Consider the following 19,529-nt stretch of genomic DNA (forward strand, 5'->3'; position numbering starts at 1 on the left):
CCATACCCATGTTTTACCAGGTAAGTATCCCCATCCCTTGCACTGTCACCATGGCGATACCTGGCCTGTGACGTCACTCTGCTGTAGTTCAGTGCTTGTGTCCTTTTTTAATTTTTACTGTCTTTCTCTCTGCTTTGTTTGGCTGATTATGAGTGGATTAAGCAATTCTGTGTCAATCTCCAAAGTAGTTTTGATTTTTATATATTTTATATCTTTTTTTTTAATGTTTCATTCTGTTTTGTTTTTGGTTGTCTTTGGTTTGTTTATTTTTCTACAGTTAATTTCCTTCTGATCTAGCTCTTTTCACAGCTTACGTAACATAGCTTAAGTAGATAGAAGAAAATAATCTTTCAGCTGCAGTCATGATGAGGAAAGGGGCCTGGGACAAGGGACCAGATTTGGACCTCAGGACAGTGAAAGGGGCTTTCAAGGGTCAGCCAGCCTGCATACAGTTCAGAAAGAGATGATGCAATAGGCCTTAGATAATATTGAGAGGCTTTGTTCTCCTCCATGGAGAGTGTCGCAGTGTCGCTCAGTGAGCAGTGGCAGCAGCTGCGCAGGCCTGTTGCAACTCCCTACACACACACACACACACACACACACACACACACCACATGCAGTCCCTCAAGCTGTAGCGTCCTTGATAAACTTGGCATTCTGGTTTAACAGGACTGCAGCAGTGAACGGGTGGAGGAGGGGTTGTTGGCATTGACAGCACAACGACATTAAAACGTGATAGATATAGAAACAGATTGGTTTTCTCTAGCAAGACATATCAATGACCCTGATGCCCTTGACTTCATTTAATCCACCAGGATATAATAGGTGCAAAAAAATTTGACTCATTCAAAATCCAAATCAGCAGCCTGGTCAAAAATGTAACAGGAAGTCTAGATAAATCTGAACTTAGTGGCTGCAGTAAGCTGTGAGAATGGCTGGTGTTTGGTTCACTGTAGCTTTCTGGTCTCTTTGCACTTAAAGGCAAATTTCTCTAACCCCAGCACCCTATGCTCTAAAAGCAGGCTGTCTCCGAGCTGGCCCTCCTTCTCAGTTTCAAAAACTCACCTAGTCATCTCTCTGTCTCTTTTCCCTCAGGACGCACCGACCCTGTGCCCATCATCCTCAAATATGATGTCATGGGGATGGGAAGAATGGAGATGGAGGTGAGATGCTTTGTTTATTTTATTCCCTACACTTGTTTGTATTGTTGTATTTGATGAGGACATGTAACAGCTCAGCACACTGAGTGTCCAGCAGTGGTTAAAGGCATTTTGACAAACCTGCTCTTTTGCTATTGGACCAAATCCAGTATAATCTTTAAACCTTAATGTAATCATCTTTGAACCTCATTTTGCTGAAAAAAAGAAAGTCAGAAAAGTCAAGGAGTCATGTCGTAACACAACTAGGTAGTAGGAATAATATTGAAGAGCTCAGTGGTTTTGAGCATGGAACTGGGATAGAGCCGCCCTGGTGAAGTGTGAGCACCATCAATGATCAGTGGAAACAACCAGGAGTTACAGCAGGACACTTGGCTACACACACTCACAGAACAGGAGGTGAAGCTTTCAGACAGCCTCTGGAAGAATCTTTAAATCTATTTCCAGGGCAGAAACTACAAACATGATCCTAAGAGCACCATGCGCAGGGCCAGGTGCCAAGTTTCAGCTGGAGTCATGTAAAACTCAGCAGCGTTAGATCGTGGAGCAACGAAAGCATTCTCAGAAGTTATCAATCACGCTTCACAAACTGGCAGTGTGACAGAAGTGTGGCGAATGCCAGGAGCGCACTACCTGCCCGAATGAGTAGTGCCAACTGCAAAAGTCTGTCAGTGGAGGTCAATTTATGGCATGGGTTAGGCCCTTTAGTTCCACTGAAGGGAAGTATCAATGCTACATCCTGTGCTAATCTCTTTTGTGATGACAGTTTAAGCATAACAGTGATTCTGTGCACAAAGCAGAGTCCGTGCAGAAGTCGTTTGTCAAGATGTCTGTTAAAGATCTTTGCTGCGTGCAGAGGCATGACCTCAAATCCCATCAAACACCTTTGAGATGGACAGGTCTTGAAACTGGAAATTTTATATGATACAATAACATCGGCTACCTTGTTAAAGATGCAGATGCTTCAAATTTACTTGGCACATAAAGCTTAATTTGGGCTGCTGCTGTTCACTCAGGTGTGTTTTGTTTCCTGAAAGCTTTGTCTTTTGTATTCATTTGTTTTTTGGCATTATTGCAATACATGATTTAAAGCTTACCTGTGGTTTCACTGGAATTTACACACATCTGGTCTTCATATCCAAATTCTCATTTAACATTTAGCTAATCACATGCTACATGAGTGTTGTAACTGCTGTGTTTGTCCTCCTTAGCTTGACTATGCAGAAGACGCCACAGAGAAGAGAAGAGTGCTTGAAGTGGAGAAGGAGGATACAGAAGAACTGCGGCAAAAATACAAGGTAAAGCCTTTCAGCCTCGTTTCATTCTTATGATTAAATTCTATAACCTATACTAGTAAGGCTGCTATGGCAAACCCTTTTACACTCTGAACACAGTCTAAGATTAATTCACTCATTCCCCTGTGTATTTACCATGAACAATAGGACCAGATGGAAAAGGAGAAAGCCATCGCAAAGGCGCTGGAAGACCTGAGAGCCAATTTCTACTGTGAGCTTTGTGACAAACAGTACACTAAACACCAGGAATTCGACAACCACATTAACTCTTATGACCACGCTCATAAACAGGTACTGCTTACTATCAAATTTTTTGCATTCTTAACGGTGATCTGAAGAAATTATTTTTTTTTCTGTGAGAGCAGAGATCCTGACATGCATTGTTTCTTTTGTGTAAAACAGAGGCTTAAAGAGCTAAAGCAGAGAGAGTTTGCTCGTAATGTATCATCTCGTTCCCGGAAAGGTGGAAAGAAGCAAGAAAAGATGCTGCGCAGATTGCATGAGCTGGCTGAGCAGAGAAAACAGCAGGACTGGTAAGATTTTTTTTTCCTAGAGTGCCCTCTGCTGGTAGGATTTTAACATATACCTATTGGTAGCACAACTGCATTTCTGTTGTGTTTTGAATGATCATTGTACAACTTGTTTAGCCAAACAAAGTCCACATACTAAAACAAAAACATAGATATCACATTATTGTAACAATTTAATTTCAAGATAGGTTAAAACATTGTAGAATTTACATTTGAGTCTTGTCTGGAGGACATTATTTCCAAAATGACCCTACTATAACAGCCTCGAAATCCCTGGAATGCCTTTTTTTGATACTTAAGACTATCAGGACCCTGTTATGACCTTTTGTGGTGAGAAACAAACACAACAAGCATGCAATTCCTGGTAAACTGTTACTGCAATTATGTTTGGTATTTCTTCAGTTGGAAACATTTATCCCACATCACATTATTATCGTTCTTTTTGTGTCTCAGTACTCCAGGAAGTGGGCCCATGTTCAAAACTACCACAGTGGCTGTGGATGGAGAGAAGACAGAAGATGGCGACAACATGACGCCCGAGAACCCTGCTTTGACAGATGGTACCCTGGAAGGATCACTGGCAGATAAAACTGGGCAGGCCTCCCCAAAGCCTGGCCCAACTATTAGCTTCTCTCTGGGGAAAAACAATTCCTCCTCCCCAACGCCTAGTGGTGGATCCAAAGTCAGCGTGTCCTTCTCTTTTGCCAAGAAAGCCCCAGTTAAGCTGGAGACAGCAGCTGCAGTGTTTGCTGATCATGGAGAGGAGGCTATGGAGGAAGAGGAGAGCCAGGAGGGAGAAAGAGCTGGAGGACAAGAGGAGACCTCCGTCTGTAGCACAGACAGCCCCAAAGGAGGATCAGGTGGAGGTGAAGGTGAAGGAGGAGAGGGCACTAGTGTGGCAGGGACAGAGGAGGTACAACAGCCTGATGATGGAGGCTCTCTAGCCTCCACTCTCAACAAACTGAAGATGATGATGAAAAAGGAGGAAGGATATGCTGGACAGGAACCTCAGTACTATCACTATATACCTCCAGCTCACTGCCGGGTAAAGCCTCACTTCCAGTTTTTGCTGTTCATGAAGGCAACTGATCAGTGTCAGAGCAAAGAAGAGGAAGACGAGGAAGAAGGGCAGGAGGAGAAAAAGGTTGAAGATAGTTCAGAACAGACAGAGACCAACGTTACAGAGTGTAAGACTGAAAAAGAACAAGATATTGTCACTTCGACCCCTGACCCAGAGCCAACTCCTCCATCACCTAAAGTGAAGACGGAGGAAGTCTCTTCATGCGCAGCAGACACATCTTCCACTGTACCCACTTCTCCTACACAAAAAGAAGAGAGCACACAGGACACCCCGGATTCCAACTTGGGCCCTAAAATTCCCACAGGTCCCTTCTTCCCTGTCCTGAGCAAAGATGAGAGCACTACCCTGCAGTGGCCCTCTGAACTCCTCGAATTTACAAAAGCTCAGCCGTCCCTGTCTTACAGCTGTAATCCCCTCTACTTTGACTTCAAGCTGTCCCGTAACAAAGGAGTGCGTGGTGGAAAAGCAGTCAAGACCTCTAAGCCTTGTGAAGAGTCTGATGACAAGGGACAAGAAATAGCTGCTTCAACAACTAAAGTAGATACAACTACTAAACCCGGGACCAGCACCGATAAAGATAAGCAAACGATGAAGGGGGAGTCTGGCCAATCAGAAGGTGATGAGCAAAAACTTGCAACTGGCAGCAGTAGTGCCAAGAAAAAAAAGAAAAAGAAGAAGCATAAGAAGTCTTCGAAGCACTCAAAACGCAAAGGAAAAGAAAAGGGAGCAGCAGAAGACGCAGAGGGAGACACTGAGTTAACACAAGAGAAGCCCAAAAAAAAGAAAAAACACAAACGGAAGAAGAGCAAAAACAAGGCTCCGGATCAAGAAGAGGCAACCGGTGATGACAAAGAGAAAGCAAAACCAAAGTCTGAAGATAAAACTGTCGCCTCTTCTGTTCAGCTGACACCTGGAGGAGGAGGAACTCCCGGAAATACAGGAGTAGAAATGGGGAAGAGGAAACGTGCTACTAAGGAAGTGCCTTGCAAGTCTGGAGTCGAGGAAGGTGGCACCGGGAAAGGCACGGACAAGGCTAACTCCTCAGAGGAGCACAGTGGCACCAAGCGACAAAAGACTGACTCTAGTGCACCTCAAAGTGCCTCCTGTTCCAGCTCAGCCCAAAAGAGTCCTGGTCCTGGAAGACCTCCTAGCAGCGACAGTGAAGAAGAAGGGGGCTCTACTACACAGCGTTCACGTCATCACAGGTCGAGTCCTCGGGAACAACGCCGCCACCATAGTGAGGAGTCAAGACGGTCCTGCAGCCGCTCATCAAGACGAGGGGAAAGACGGGGTAGCAGTCGTCGTCGGCACCATCGTAGCAAAACCTCACGAAGTCACTCATACTCTAGCAGCTCTGAGCGCTCCTCAGCAGGCAGCAGTGCCTACAGCCACCATAGCCGCAGCTACTCAGACAGCTACAGCGACTACAGCACAGAGGGTCGGAGACGGAGGCACTCCAAACGCTCGTCAGACTCTGAGTATGAGAGGAGGGGTAGCCGAGGACGTAGACGATCCAGGAGACATCAGTACTCCTCTTCCTCCTCAGAAGACTCCCGCTCACGTTCACGCAGCTACAGCCGCAGGAAGAGGCACCGGCGGCACCACCGGAGTAGTTCAAGAAGCTCCAGTAGCTGGAGCCGCAGCACCAGTGCAAGATCGTGGAGGCGCAGCTACAGTCGTAGCCACAGCTCCGCCAGCCGCTCCTCCAGTTCCACCAAAGGCTCCCCTCACCGGAGAGGCCCCAGGAGTCGAGCGGACAGTGACTCACACCGCAGAGACTTCAACCGCTCTCGCATCTATCGCTCCCAGTCTCCACGTTCATCTTCGTCACGAGGCCTTAATCGTAATACCCATTCATCTAGCTCACAGGCTCTGAGGCCAGGAGGGTCCCGGGATGCAGGGGAACAGAAAAACACCCTTACTGCACGCCAGCTGCTGGAGAAGGTTCAGTCTAAAAAAAGCTCTGATGATTCTGCCACAGGAACAAAATCTGGGATTAAGATTAAGGACCCACCACAGGGATACTTTGGTCCCAAACTACCCCCAGCCCTGGGAAACAAAGCCCTGCTGCCACTATTCGGTAAACTTCAGGCAGGAAAGAAACCACCAGTGATTCCCCTAACCAGACCTGATGAGGGGGAGAAATCAGGAGCAGGGAAGGGCTCTGAGGCAGAGGGAGAGGTTATCCTGGTAGAGCCTATAAGGGAGTTCCCTCCTCCACCACCACCTCCAGCTCCACCGGTCCAGAAAGTTGAGGAGGCCCCACAGAGCACAGTGGTGCAAGAAGAGACAACGCACCCCACTGCAGAAGCCCCAGTCCACCAAGAACCCCGACCACTGTTTGAACAGGAGCCTTCCATAATGATGCCGCAGTACCAAGGAGAATCAGGACAGGACCCCTCTCAGAACCCCATGATGGAATCCCTCATGCCAGAAATGCAACAGCAGCCTCCAATGCATGCCTATCCTGCTTACCCACCACCTAACCTGGAGGAGGATGGCATGGAGGCAGAAGAGGATGGATTGGCTCCTTTGGAGAGTCAGCCCATTACGTTCACACCAGAGGAGATGGAGAAATACAGCAAGCTGCAACAGGCTGCACAGCAACACATCCAGCAGCAGCTTTTGGCAAAGCAGGTCAAGACATTTCCTTCTGCAGCTGCAGCCGCCGCCGCTGCTGCAGCAGCAGCCAACTTGGCCCCAGCTCCTCCTCCCCCAGCCCTGCAACAGATCCACATTCAACAGCCCACTGTATCCGTAGCCTCTGGCACGTCGATCACTACAGTGCAACATGCCATCCTGCAGCACCATGCTGCCACTGCTGCAGCCATGGGCATCCACCCAGCGCATCCACACCACCCACACCCTGCCCATGCACAGTTGGCCCAGGTACACCACATTCCCCAACACCACCTTACCCCCATCTCCCTTTCTCCTTTGGGCCCCTCCCTTGGTCATTCTCTGGGACACTCACTGGGACATGCTGGGCTGATTCCAGCCCACCACACAGCCTTCCTCTCTGGTCAGCCTATTCATATTATCCCAGCATCTGCACTTCACCACACACCCTTAGCTCTCCACCATGTCCCACATACAGCCCTCTACCCCACACTTTTCACACCCCGGCCCTCACAGGCTGCTGCTGCAGCAGCTCTCCAGCTGCACCCTCTCCTACACCCAATCTTCTCAGGGCAGGACCTCCAGCATCCTCCTAACCATGGCTCTTGAGTAATGATGCAAGTGAAGGATTAAATTCACAGCACCAAACCACTGGAGGAAAGACTTAACCTGAACCGGCTTGGTTTAGGATTTTAGATGAAGTCTTTGCAACAACACGCAGGCAGTGTGACAGGAAGCTAGTCAACACACGGCCATTTTACTGGCCTACACAGCGCAGCAAGTTGTAACCACAAAGTGGTGCTGCCTGTGTTGGGCTCAAAATTGACACTAGCATTTTCTTCTGGCTCATGTGAGGGTTTTTCTTTCATGTTTTGCCCTGGTTTTTTTTTTAAGACAGGGTGTAGATTTAAAGACACTGGGTTATGGTCTACCGTGGTGTATATTAACAACATCCATTTGTTTCTGAATGACAAGTCAGAGAAACCACTGGAGTTTTTTTTGTTTTCCATATAAAAATATTATTCTCAGTTTCTGCTCATTTTGGCAGCCAAAGAGAGACGTAATGGCTGAAGCTATACGCAGAATCATATAAGGAGGAGAGGAAGATGAGTAGGAGGAAGGTGTTGTTCTAGAGACAAACATTCTGCGCTTCTGTAATGTAACCTTCAGAGACAAACTGTTTCATAATTACTGATACTCTGTTTATATTCTCATATGACTACTTGCTCTCTATTGGATCCTTGGTCTCAAAAATAATTTGTAATGCAGTAACTTGTACATATATCAGTGTGTAATGTGAAGAATCCCACCAATGATGACCATATGAAATTACAGCTATGGTGTCCAAATCGGTATGACATTGTCACATAAGGACCCCCCCCTTTCTAAAGGAGGGGGAAATGTGATGTAGGGGTTTTAACATCCCTGATGCTCTGAGGCAAAGCTCATGTTCCCTGTGCTGAGGGTACACCTGAATGAATTGCACTGAAATCTGTACATCGAGATGGTGCTTTTTGCATCATGTAACAATAAGATTGTAGTATACTCCAATAATTGTATTTTTATGTTTTTAAATTATTTTCCAAAATGCTCTTCAGAAGAAGGGCTGTGTTTTGCTTTTGTGTAATTTTGTAAATAAAACTGCTGTAGATCAACCAATTAACATTCTAGAGGTTTTAGACTGCTACTGGAAAAGCAGAACGACAAGTTCGATGGAAGATGGACACGTTTATGTATTTTAGCAAGGTTGTTTCTAATTTCCCCCTGCTAAGATGGGCAGGGACGGCAAAGGACGGTGATCTGTCAAACAGTAGCAACTCTGTATTTTTTGAAAACTTACTCTGTTTCAGCCAATAAAATCTTGAGTTCATCTGTGTTTTTCTATAATATGGAGGGGTTAATGAAATTAACACGCAAACACTTGATCTTTGAACCACTCAGCAGTTACAGCAATAAAAACACTGCCGTCACTTTTTCAGATTACACTCTCATAACTCATTTGGGTCAGACAATCGAGCAACACTTAGTGTCACACATGAAACACTAGATGGTGTCCTAGTTGCCTTGAATAGACCTACAAAAACAGTAAATCCACAAAAGGGCAAATTAACAGGGAATGCCGCAGCCTTCAAGTGCATAAATGAATAAACTACCAGTAATCCTGATTACAGTGAAAAAGAAGACTGACAGAAGATGACAAAAAAACAGTTTTAATTGAATCCTGTTAGTTACCAGCAGTCATTAGATGAAGATATATCTAACAAATGAAACGTTTTATTCTTTTAAGAGAATTAAATCACTCACATAGTGAGACTAGACCCAAGCATGAAACCAAGAAAAAGTATTCAACAATTACAAAATAACTTCCATTGTTTGTTTTTTTCTTCCTTAACAGATCCTAGTTGCCACCTCATTTAACTCTGGTGTATAATGCTAGATACACATACATATTAACACAAACAAATGATTCTCCAGGGAGTATTTTTGAATTGTAATGTAATGAAACATGGAGCATTATGAGCTATTTCTCAATGAACCGTGTTTTTAGCTAAGCAGAATGACAACATGACAACATTACTGACATTATGGAACATAAACAGCTTTTCACAGGAGGTAAAAGTAAGTTGATGTATTTTTAGAAAGCCATCTGGGTAAGGTCAGAGTGATTTACAGTTTCAGAGTGGTTTTGATAAAAAGAAAAAGACATAATCTGAGGGAAGCAGCAGACTTATCAAAATGTTCATTGCTCCCTTGGAGCTGCAAATGAAATAAAATACTGAACGTAATTAAGTTTTTCAGCCTCACAATTTTGCAGGTGCCACAAAAATTTAAATGTTGGAAAAAATATAATGGCACAATTTAATTCAAAAAAATTACTTTAATCTGATGTTAAAAATTCAGTTCTGCCACTTTTCATATCATGAGGGATGATGCTGCAGAAAATGTCCACGACTGATCAAAGACCGCCATTGTGGATGTATGGAGGTCAGCCCAGGTATCTGATTACCAGGAACATGAAGACGCAGGTCAACAGCATGCCTCCGATCATGATGAACTTATCTTGAGTAGCTCGCCTTTCTATGAGTCTCATCACCGTGTTGGAGAGCCCTAACATGTTGGCCACATCCAGCATCTTCTTATGGGTCCCCTGTGCAGAGTCAAAACACGCTCGTGTGAAAAAGCAACAATCACATGTATTAGATTTGACTTAAACAGCCAGAAATACACAAAATATTTGGGAAAATCTAGACATCGCATGACTGCATTGTAATTATCAACACTAATTCATCTGATTTTGGGAGACATTGAGTGCCAACACCCTCCTTGACGCGCCGTTCTGTCGGAAGTCTCTCATGGCTAGACAACAAGGCTGTCAGTGCTGATCAACAGACACACCCTGATAAGAGGAGGCCTAAAGCAAAACCAGGAAGACCATCTCCTCCCTGGAAACAAAGACTCACAATCTAGCCGTGCATATACACACTAACAATAAGACTATTGTGATCAATGTGAACACCAGAAACTGAGTCAGGGACTACAAATTTTAACCTGTATGTTTCCAGTGAACGTCCTTTCCCTTCACTAGAAAACCTTTTTATTTAAAGTAAAGTTCTCTGTAACAGATACACATTTTTCTTGTGAATGAGGTCATACGCACACACCTTCAGCGTAGATCTTTGATCTCTGAGGCCGTTGAGGATGCTACTGCCGCTGCCCAGGAGGTCATCCATGCCTCTGTGTGCATTGTGCAAGTTGGAGTTTAACTGTAGGGTCTCATCTATGGGGATGGAGGTATCTGCGTCCTGTCGAACAAGAACAAACACTTTTTAATTCCACATTCAACTTGAGACTAACACATTTTATGTAGGTCAGGAAACTAGCTGTCTGAGCAAAAAGGTCTGAATGCTGGATTCATTTCCAATAAAGTGATTGCAAACTTCACTAGCCACAACCTGAGCTTGGTAGCTATCATCATCAGGTTGCTGGTGTTTATTCCCCACCCTGTATAAGATACATTTGACTTGCATTGGTTGTAAAGGTGCGGCTCATGAGTTCCTCCCTCTCTCTGTCCTGCGCCTCTCTAGCGTAGCGTCGATGCTGGAAATTTTGCAGAGCGGTCCGGAGGTGTTGAACATCATACTTGAGCTGGTCCACTCGCCTGAGGGAATATATATATGATATGATATAATGTTTGACATTGCACTTCATCATATAATTCATGCTGTTCATAATCGTTCTGAATGATGAGAACATTTCTTTTCCGTCAAATCTCTAATACATTTGGAATGAAGAAGAGACAACTGAGGGCACAGTCTCGCCCTCTCCTGAGCTTCACTCAGGCCCCACTAGAGATCTACTAAGATCAGAGGAGTGCTGTGGGACGAGGTGTACTGTGTCCCCTTAGGCCTGTTTACCCAGCTCAGAAATGAGTCTTTGCCCAATGCAGCAGGAATGCTGGTGATGACAGGGCTTCTGAGGAAATGTTTTCATAGAGCCACGTCGCCACAGGGCAGGACAGGGCTGCCTGTCTCATCTCCTACACCCTCCCCATGACTTTATGAGATATGGTTCACCCTGCCAGCTCTGGGGCTTTAGGGTCACCATCAACTGACTCACTCCAAACTCACAATTTGGCATTCTGGCGGCGGTTTGGTGGTTCCTTGCTGGCCAGGATCTCGAGGCGCTCTAAGTGATTGAAGATCTGGTCGATTCTGGCCTGCAGTTCATTCTCTAACACTTGTATATTGGGAGAAAGAAGAATAAAAAAATGAGAACACAAAAAACAAAACAATTAAATTGGTATAATTACAAGAAGGAAGATACTACATCATATTTTCCTTTTAGACCTAAAAGGAAAATGTGCCACAACCTGGCAAAAATGTTGTTGAAGGTAAATCATCTTTGTTTGCAATAAGGACTTACTACTTTTATAACTTCATTCATTGTGTGGGTATTTGTTTATCCCAGAGTGACGGCAATGGCATTCTTCAGTGGAATGATCCTATCTCATTAGTAACTGTGTAGGCTTAGCATGCCCTCAACTTGGTTAAAATACACGTTGATGTCATAATTTGGGAAGAGGAGGGGAGCTTGTGTGCAGCCTGGCTCCCACCATTATCTAGAAGAAGCCCTCCCAGCCTCTGTCACTGCACCCACCCCTGCTGCTTCCTGTCCTGGCACCAGCCTGGCCCCGAGCTGATCAACCAGGGAGACACCAGACCCCACCCCCCCTTGTCTATACACCAGAGAAGGGTGACACGCAGTCACAACAAGAAGAGCCTGCACTGAATGGAAATTAAGATCCCATTCAAAGGATAATCACTAAGCAGTGATGCACTTAAACAATAAGAGCACTCATGTACAGCGCAGTGGAACAGCTGGATGTGACTGAATGTTCAGCTCACTACTTACAGTGTACTGACTGACGGTCTGTCTTCTCCAGGTTGCCCATAAGAGACTGAACCTCCTGGATTTGCCTAAATTAAGCAAACAGTTAATCGTTAGTGGAGGCATCAACCAAAACATGAAGTCAAGAAAGGCAATTTCAGTGAGTTTATAAACATTTCTCATCGTCAAAGAACAACAACGGAAACATTTTTAATGACCCAATGTGTTTATACTGGTTCAGTACAGCTGCGAATGTAGTTAAATGGCTAGTTTGATAACACTTGTTAGCAAGATAAGAGAGTCTAGAGACGACAGACGCACTCACTTGTTTGTCTGATGGTAAAGCGTCTCCATTTTTCCCCCCGGTCTGATGAGACACTTTGCTTCCCTTTGCTTTCAAATAACGTGGCTTTATTTTAACACCTTTACTCTGGCAGGTAGCTAAGCTAGCCAGCTAGCTAACGGTAGTGGAGTGTACACGTCATCAGCCGAGCATTTGTGTACGGAAATAGGAAAGCGGAAGCTCCTCTACGTCATCTCAGAGAGGAGAAAAAAAGAAGAGCGCTCACTCTGCCTCGAGTTTTGAACACCGCAGACCTGTACTTCAGCTTTTGCTTTGTTAATGGCTATATCTGTCACTTTTCTGTGAGGTAAACCTTCTTAGGTTTATTGCCCATAGTTAATACCATGGTTAGCACCCACTTATATATACACACAGTATGTCAATATTTATTCAATTAACCATATTTGGCTTTACACAACATGCTGAAGAAACACCACCTAGTGTCAGTACCATTCACCAGCAGACAAACGTGCAAGAATTCTACTAAAAAAATAAATTGTTAGTTCAAATTTATGAATTGTCCATCATGGTTTTAAATTATTTATACTGTGGTGAAATATATTTCTTTTTAACGCTGTAGCATGTAGCACTTTGAGATTCACTGAGAATGCAGTGCAAATTAAATGTATTATTATTATCCTATTATTAAATAAGACATCAAATTCAATGTCACACATACACTGAATCCTGTGTGGTTGTTCAAAATCCCCATACACTTCCCAAATGTAACTCTAAGCTGTAGGCTACATGTTGCATTATATTTGATATTCCCTTAAACGTAATAGCTGACAGGTGCGATAGCAGAGATCTTTTCCCCTAGTAAGTCAACCTCTGAGAGCATATAGCATAATCTGTTGACATGTAGACATGTGACAGCAAAGACTCTGTGAAACATGTCCTAGGGCTAGCTTTTTTCAGTTCACCCTGACTCAGTCTAATTAGGCTATCCTCTTTTTCCACAGATATGTGTCAGAATATTCCTGTCTGTCCATCCAGAGGCTTCCTTCTAGCCTGCGGACAGAGACACCAAAACTAATGATATCAAACTTTATATAGTCACAAATCACTGTGGAGAAGATGTCTGCGTAGGCAGACAGGTTTGTTTGTGAAGTTGCCCGTCACGGACTGACTGTCACGGAGGAGTGTGTGAAAGTGCAATGATTGGATTTCCCAGAACAGGCGGTGAAAATTTCACAACAGTTCCTTGGTGATTTGGTGGGAGGAAAATCATCGTGCGGCTATGCCTGTCACCTAAACAAACCTGCATTTCAGTCACCTTGCTCCAACTCTCCATCACGGTCTACTAATTTAGGAGGGGAGAATCAATGAGTACAGGAGCAAGCAAAGCTAATTCAAGCATCCTTTGCCGAATTGGTGCAATGAGCTGTTACAAGCTCCTGTTTGCCAATGATAGCCGTATTTGTTTACCTCATTCAGCGCAGCAATCAACAGTCTGCCCAGACAGTTTTCCGTAGCTGCCTGATGGTACTTGAGTTGATGGCTGTATCTTCAGGCTAGACACTTCTCAACAGAGGTCTTTTTTACCCATCCCCACATGTCAGAAATGTTGAGATCTGTTCATGCCACTTCTTGCTCTTGCTGTTCACCGTTTTCGGTTGTCATAACACATCCCCAGGGCAGTGGTTGGATGTGCACGGCTTTAACCTGTTAGTCAGAATAGAGAAGAAGTAGAAAAAAGGGAGAAATAAGCCCCCCCAAACCATCTCTGAGCAGTTACATGAGGCACATTTACCTCTCTCTCAAGGTCGTGGGGTTCTCTCTGTCTGTCCTTTATCTTTCAGCCCCGAGGAAAGGATGAGATGAGCTTACTGGTTTTCCTCCACACCTGAGCACCACGGGCACAAACTGGAATCCAGACTCCAGGTGTGGAGCATGATCACGCTACTCTGACTGACCGGGAGATCACATGTGGTTTGACTACCATACCTTAATGCACATTCAAAGTGTAAAGTTAGGGTCGTTCTTTGTTTGTTTGTCTTAGGTCCTGTTTGTTTGTTGTGTCTTATTTGTTAGTTATCAGTATATATCAAAAGCTTTTTAACAGGTTAAGTTAGGCATAACTCAAGTAATTAGTTGTGGTGTGGATCCAGGATTTTGAGATATGGTATTTTTGAAGATTTTAGACTTTAGCTGTTTTCTCATGAATTACTAGACTAGTACGGAAGTCCTGAGAGGCAAGTGAGAAAAAAAAATTCTGGTGATCCATTTTCTAAGTCTGATCTAAATTGTTTCTGCTCCTGTGTTTATGACTTAAGAACAAGTGAAAAAAGGTTTTGGCAGGATAATCTGTCTAAGTTCCTTTTGTTATTTTCATCTGTGAAACCAGTGGGGAAAAAAAGTTTTGCCAAGTGAAAGAAAAAGTTTTGCCAAGATCGTTTTTTAAAGTTTTTTTTTCATCTGTGAAAATGGGTTGGGAAAAAAAATTTGGCAGGGGAATTATTATTATAATTTTTTATCAGTGTCATTTTTCTAAGCATTTGTTGTTGTAATACTCATTTTGGCCACAAGAGGCTGAGGTGCACCATTACCCCATGTTCTAAATAGGCCTAAAAACATTCATGTTTTCTTCCAGGTGAGTTTTCATTTCTCCATGCACTGTAAGTGCCGATTAAAATACATTTCTAGCCAAAAGAAAGACATACATCACAGTAATGTGACATAACTTGCTAATACACAATATATGTACCTTGTGTTTAGAGTGCATGGAGAAATTAAAACTCACCTGGAAGAAAACATGAATGCTTTTACTCCTATATTGAACATAGGGTAGTGGTGCACTTCAGCCTCTCACAACAACAAACTCTTAGAAAAATGATCCTGACAAAAAAATAAAAAATAACCTGCCAAAACTTTTTTGTTCACCCGTTTTCACAGATGAAAAAAAGTAACTTAGAAAAATGATCTTGGCAAAACTTTTTTTTCAATAGGCAAAACTTTTTCCCACCTGTTTCACAGATGAAAAAAAATTAAGAACTTAGAAAGATTAACCTGACACAGGAGAGAAAACAATTTAGATCAGACTTAGTAAATGGATCACCAGAATTTTTTTCCCCAAACTTGCCTTCAGGGCTTCCATAGAGAAGCTAATAAATATGTATTTTAGCTATGTATTAACTATTTAACGATGTATTTTCTATCACTGCAATTCTAACATATTTAGAAGATTTCACAGCCTCGGCAATGGGATCCGATTTGTTTCATAGTAAATGAACAAAATTTCCCAAGAATCAAACAAAAAATAATGATTTAAAGTCAATAAAAAGAATTTGAAACCAAAAAAGACCCCAAAGAAAACTTATAATAACATTTCACTATGCATCACTTCATAACTCTCCAATTTTCTTTCACTGATAGGAATTTATTTTCATTTTCTCCAGTTTCACTGCTGAATTTTTCAGTTTTCACTCCAGACCACTGACCTGTTACTCTAGAAGTAAGTAGCCATTGGGGATGCAGCCCTGTAACTCCTGCTTAAATGAGAGCTTTGTTTAAGAACTTAAAAAATTCAGCAGTTAAACTGAAAGGAAATGGCCGCAGGAAATCACGATCAGTGAAAGAGAATATTATAATCAAATATCTTGAATACTTTTATTGTCAGTTTTGCCTTTGAGGTCATTTTTTGGTTTCAAATTATTGTTACTCACTTGGGGAATCTTGGGAGATTTTGCTCAAATATTATGAAACAAATCTAATCCCATACGTTGGCAGAGGTATTAGATTTATCTGAACACAAAATTTAAGTGGAGTGTATATATATATATTGAGAAAATGTGTGCCTTTGTGTGTGCGTGCATGGACTCTTCACTGGATCATCAAAGAATGCTATTTCCTGGTGCCAGGCTTTGCTCCTTTGGGGGCAAAATTTAGTGCTGGATCAGTCTCCCTGTCCCGGTTAGACAACATGGCAGCAGAGTTATTGTTCATTAGAGGAAGAAAGCGCTCAGTGTACTCAGTGTGATTACCCCCACACCCCACCCTTATAACACTGTTTTGTTCACCAAGGAAAATTATGTGTTATTGAGTCACTTCTATACAATATACTTAATGATGTTTTCCAGGCAATATAACACATCATAACTCTACAATTATTGCTCAAGACAGACAGAGTGAAGAAGCCAATTATGAGGAGCAAAATTGCCTTGGGTCAACAATTTTTGGATACCAGTCATTTTTTGACGGCACACTGATCTTCTCACTCCCCCCGAGGGAGATGATCCACTAGACTTTGAAGCCGTGATGAGACGCTGAATGAAAGCAAAGGAGGGCCTGTCAGAGACGACAGGAGAAACTCATAAGCTCCCAGTGTCTCGGTGGATTCTGCTGGGAAAGGGGTCTAGCGTGGAGAAAGGACTGCCTTTTTCTGAATGAGAGAAGGTGTTCAGCCTTATTGTTTCACTCTCTTGCACTTTTTCTTCTGACCTCAAAGAGCATAGAGTGATCATACAGCTGTCAACCACTCATACCCACTCAAACAGACACAGCCCTGTGGCCATACCACCTGTGACACCAAGACCTCTCAGGATGAGAGATGCTGTCCACCCCTGTGGTTGGATGACAGCTCAGCTTGGATGGGAATAAAAACAGCAACATGGCACAGAGCGCTACACCGGGCTTCCCCTGCCTGGCCTATTACACAGACTGACAGCTTCCTACCCACAGTCATACACCCAATCTCAACCACACTCTCATGATCAAGTCATATGTGTCAGCGGGGCGAAGTGTGTGGTTCTTAGAGCTCAGAAGATAATAGATTTTTATGGGACATTATGTGTATCTGAATCTTTTAATGTCAGTGATGGTTTAATAAGTTTGAGTGCTCATGGAAATAAAGCCAATAGACAGTATAATTGTGTGGCTGCAGATATTACAAATAATCACAGACAACATTCCAGACTTATTTTTCAGAGATGTTGCTTGTTGAGAGAACACTAGGCTCTCCTTTTTTATCTGTGTTTTTCTCTCTTGGACATTGTTGATCTGGGAAAGTTTTGTTTCGGTTGTAATGGAGGTCAGGGTGTGTGTGAGTGTGTGCAGCTGAGAGAATGCCAGAGGAGTGCCATATATTGAGCGGAGGGAGTCATGGAGTTATGAAGGTGCACGAGTTCTTATCGTGTCATATCACAGCGGCTGCAGCAGCGCTCATGGGAACGGCCTCCCCCAGGAGTTCCCCAGAGGGGGGAGAGGGGGTGCTTGTTGTGGACTGGTCAAGGGAGACACCAGTAAACATTTGCAGGGCATCAACACTGTGTGAAATGAATTTACAAGCTGCCCTATCTGCTGTGTTATGCTTTGTCTTGCTGGTGTTAGCCACATTCTCAAGCCTCTTGCCTTGTGCAAGCTAAGTCCACTTTTCACAGTTTGCTTTTTTTGTCATTTCTTCACCTGGCAAGCTTATTTGTTGAATACATTAGTCGAATATATTAATATTGCACACTATTGCTTAACACAGCAAGCTGATGAGTTATATCACTGTGATCAGTAAACTAAGAAGAAAGCCACAGAGACAGTCAGAGAGGTCTTTGGGCACTAACAATTATTTTTGATTAATTGGTGGATTCATTTCTTGGTTTATAAAATGTCAGAAACTAGTGAAGAAAAAGTTGACATATTCAACCTGCTTGTTTTGTTCGACCAACAGTCCAAAACTCAAAGATTTTCCTTTCAATATCATAGAAGACACAGAAAATATTCATATTTTAGAGGCTAGAAGCAGAAAATTTGGGGCATTTTGCTTAAAAAAAAGAGACTTAGCCAGTTGATCAATTATCAAAGTGATTGTCTATTCATTTTCTGTCAATTAACTAATTGATTAAATGAGTAGTTGTTGGGTGACAACAAAGGCTCTGTGCCTCATGGAGGAATCTTCATGTCCCCTCTTCTCCAGGTTTGAAAGGCAAAACTTTGGTTGGAAGCCACAGGATTTATTTTACAGGCAGTTGGTTTTATCAGTTTTAATCTCTCTTTTTTTGTCTGTTTAAATGTTGTCTATTGAATGTTCATATAGTAAGAAACGTCTATTCTACTCTGTTCTTTTTTTTTTTCTCTGTCATCAGGTGAATATCCATCATTTCAACTCTGCCGCCCGCTCAATTGACCATCACACATGTATACACCTTCCCTACACCCATGCGACTCATCACCCACTGTGAGGAACTCAGCCACCGTCCCGGTCCACCCCAGCCTCGGAGTTAGGCCCCCCCATAGAGGTATGCACTCAGCCTTGTCATAGCTCTAGGCAGTGCATGTTCTTGTTGTGGGTTGAGCAATTGCATTACTCATTTCACATTCCAAATTCCTACCCCATGCTGTATTCACAACTCTCTGTCTCTCTCTTTCGTCCCTCTTTTTTTTTCTGCACCAAATCCATTTCTATCCTAATCATCATCATCATTTAATTCTCCTTCCACTGTGAGATGTCAGGGTGTGGGGATTAGGGCCAGCACTGATGCTATCTAAGTACCCTGTCCTCAGAGGCGGAAGTCTGGAAGGGTTTAGGTGTGTTTGACCTGGGGCTCAGAGGTTCCGATTACAGGACGGGACTGCGCTTTGTGTCCTTGAGCAAAGTATCAACCAAGCCTTCTACGCTTCAGTTAACGTCTACTGTTCGTACACAAATGAGTGATGTATAAACCTGAAAGCTATGTAAGTTGCTATGGAAAATATCTTTTTGCTAAGCAACGCAAATATAATACATATCTCAAAAATGCCCGAGCCCCAGTATGCCAATTCATCTTCATCTATCAGAGGACAGACCACTACCGCAGCCCAGCCCGGCATAGTAACCTCTACCTGAACCAGGCCAATGCCGACACAAGAGATAGTGTTACCAGCAGCGTCACCCTACATTATCTGTGTCATTCAGTGTCTCAGAGTGACAGACAGAAGCTCCAGCAGCTCCAGCATACAGCAGGCCGACTGTAGCCCACACCCGCACAGGAAAACCTGACTACAAACACACGCTCACATATCACTCCCGCTGAAGTGACCACAGGTGTGCACACACGGCAAGTATGCACACACACATATGCAAAAACCTTTCTCTGCCTTCACCTGTCAGGACTGTTTCAAACACACACACACACACACACACACACA

At 43.4% G+C, this 19,529-nt stretch overlaps 2 protein-coding genes and 1 long non-coding RNA gene across 6 annotated transcripts in view; 2 read left to right on the plus strand and 1 right to left on the minus strand.

The window, feature by feature from the left end:
• The window catches only part of gpatch8 (G patch domain containing 8), a 28,648-nt gene extending 20,096 nt beyond the window's left edge, over nt 1-8,552 (plus strand). For all 4 annotated transcript variants that reach the window (XM_042393793.1, XM_042393794.1, XM_042393797.1 and 1 more), the window contains 5 exons: nt 1,096-1,163; nt 2,369-2,455; nt 2,600-2,743; nt 2,855-2,985; nt 3,436-8,552. In XM_042393793.1, coding sequence (XP_042249727.1) covers nt 1,096-1,163; nt 2,369-2,455; nt 2,600-2,743; nt 2,855-2,985; nt 3,436-7,291 — 4,286 coding nt within the window. In that variant the 3' untranslated portion in view covers nt 7,292-8,552. The remainder of the gene's footprint in view (nt 1-1,095; nt 1,164-2,368; nt 2,456-2,599; nt 2,744-2,854; nt 2,986-3,435) is intronic.
• Nucleotides 8,553-8,876: 324 nt separating this feature from the next.
• gosr2 (golgi SNAP receptor complex member 2) lies at nt 8,877-12,593 on the minus strand. The gene is made up of 6 exons (XM_042393799.1): nt 12,396-12,593; nt 12,095-12,159; nt 11,311-11,419; nt 10,709-10,841; nt 10,345-10,485; nt 8,877-9,830 (listed from the first exon to the last, which is right to left on the minus strand). Exons 1-6 carry the CDS (start codon nt 12,422-12,424, stop codon nt 9,669-9,671), a joined length of 639 nt encoding a protein of 212 aa, XP_042249733.1. The 5' UTR covers nt 12,425-12,593; the 3' UTR covers nt 8,877-9,668.
• On the plus strand, nt 12,143-18,630 carry LOC121884797. The gene is made up of 3 exons (XR_006092411.1): nt 12,143-12,230; nt 14,216-14,297; nt 18,488-18,630. It is a non-coding gene; the product is annotated as an uncharacterized LOC121884797 (long non-coding RNA).
• The last annotated feature ends 899 nt before the right edge of the window (nt 18,631-19,529 follow it).

This window comes from Thunnus maccoyii, chromosome 18, assembly GCF_910596095.1.
Source record: "Thunnus maccoyii chromosome 18, fThuMac1.1, whole genome shotgun sequence".
In the NCBI taxonomy this organism is placed as follows: Eukaryota; Metazoa; Chordata; class Actinopteri; order Scombriformes; family Scombridae; genus Thunnus; species Thunnus maccoyii.

What these genes read in the sequence shown, in the direction of transcription:
- gosr2 (XM_042393799.1), bottom strand. Translation starts at nt 12,424, where the DNA reads ATGGAGACGCTTTACCATCAGACAAACAA. An exon ending in CTTTACCATCAGACAAACAA is followed by an intron (nt 12,160 to 12,395) that starts GTGAGTGCGTCT and finishes TGCTTAATTTAG; the next exon opens with GCAAATCCAGGAGGTTCAGT. An exon ending in GCCGCACCTTTACAACCAAT is followed by an intron (nt 10,486 to 10,708) that starts GCAAGTCAAATG and finishes CTTGTTCGACAG; the next exon opens with GACGCAGATACCTCCATCCC.